This window comes from Solanum pennellii, chromosome 12 (assembly GCF_001406875.1).
Source record: "Solanum pennellii chromosome 12, SPENNV200".
NCBI lineage: Eukaryota > Viridiplantae > Streptophyta > Magnoliopsida > Solanales > Solanaceae > Solanum > Solanum pennellii.
In genome coordinates this window covers 41,646,555-41,647,963 of record NC_028648.1, presented here as the reverse complement: position 1 = coordinate 41,647,963, position 1,409 = coordinate 41,646,555, and the positions used below count along the sequence as shown (strand labels likewise).

Genomic DNA, 1,409 nt, shown 5'->3' with positions numbered 1-1,409 from the left:
ACCTCACTCATGTTATGCAGGAGAAATTTTTCATGAGTCATGTGTTGTAAAGCCCCTGAATCTATTATCCTGAGGTTGGAACCAAGAGTGGTAAAACAACAATCAAAGATATCAGTAGTAGAATATTTACACAAACAATACCACTGGCATTGGGCTCAGATCCTGTAGCACCTGAATTTCTTGCTTGAACAGAGTCACCAGCATTTGGATCAACTTCTCACACTGGTCACTTGTGAATCCTTGTGAGGTCATCCCCCAGGCATGTTGTTTCCATGCTTTGCATCTTCTATTATACTTGCATTGACTTGTCCGTTATTATACCCTCTTTTTGGATTATTAAACTTGAAGGATTGTTGATATCCAACAAGTTTATAACACTTCTCCTTCACATGACCCTACTTCTTACAATACGAACAAAAGCTATTGTTCCTTCTCATATCAATGTTAGCATATTGATATTAAGTTTGATTATTTCCTTTGTATTCACCGTTTCCCTTGTCATTGTTCCATCTTTGTGAATTAGTATTGAAAGAAAAAGAGTCAGCGGTACCATTAATTTGGTTACCAGAGTACACTCCCCTTTGTATTTCTTCATGCAATATGTTTGAATATGCTTGTGCTGTGGTTGGAAGTGGCTTCATCATGAGGATGTTCCCTCTTATGCCTCCAATTTTTCATTTAGTCCAATAATGAACTGGATTAACTGTTGATCTTCATTCATCTTCACATTGTGTGTTTTTGCACCACAATTACAATCACAGCTGCATATCATTAAGGTATTAGTTACCTTTGTTTGATCCCAAATCTTCTTCAGTCTGTTGAAGTAGCTAATAACATGGTTGGTCCCTTGATATATGTTTTTCAATTCTCTCTGCAACTGGAAAATCTTGGCACCATCCGTTTGCCCATATCGTTTCTCTAACTCTTTCCGAAGATCCTCAGTTGTTTGAGAGTAAATCACACTTTTTGCTACCTCTCTTCTAAGAGAATACAGAAGCCAGGCCAACAACATATCAATATATCTCCTCCATTGATCAATCAAAGGTGTTTCCTCTTCCGGTTTCTCACATGATCCATTTATAAAACCTAATTTGTTTTTAGCAAAAAGAGAGATTAACATACCTCTTCTCCAATTTACATAGGTTTTTCCATCAAAATTAATGTTTATTAGATCCATTCCAGGTGAATCCGAAGGAGTAAGGAAGTAAGGATACTTCTTGCAGACTCCTAATTAAAATAATCTATATATGACCTACTGTAGTACAAATATAAATCCTAATATAATGCAAACAGAACCTAATTATCATAAAAGACGTTAGTGAAGGAATATTGATTGTATTGAACTGTTAACCTAATAAGGGAATACATGGGAGATATATATAGGAGATATAGGAAGGAGTACTAATCCT

The 1,409-nt window shown here is 35.8% G+C and overlaps 1 protein-coding gene across 1 annotated transcript; it reads right to left on the bottom strand.

Moving 5' to 3' along the window:
* Positions 1-658: 658 nt before the first annotated feature.
* LOC114075298 lies at positions 659-1,177 on the bottom strand. Its single transcript, XM_027913784.1, has one exon. The coding sequence runs from the start codon at positions 1,175-1,177 to the stop codon at positions 659-661; it is 519 nt and encodes a 172-aa protein (XP_027769585.1).
* Between the last annotated feature and the right edge of the window lie 232 nt (positions 1,178-1,409).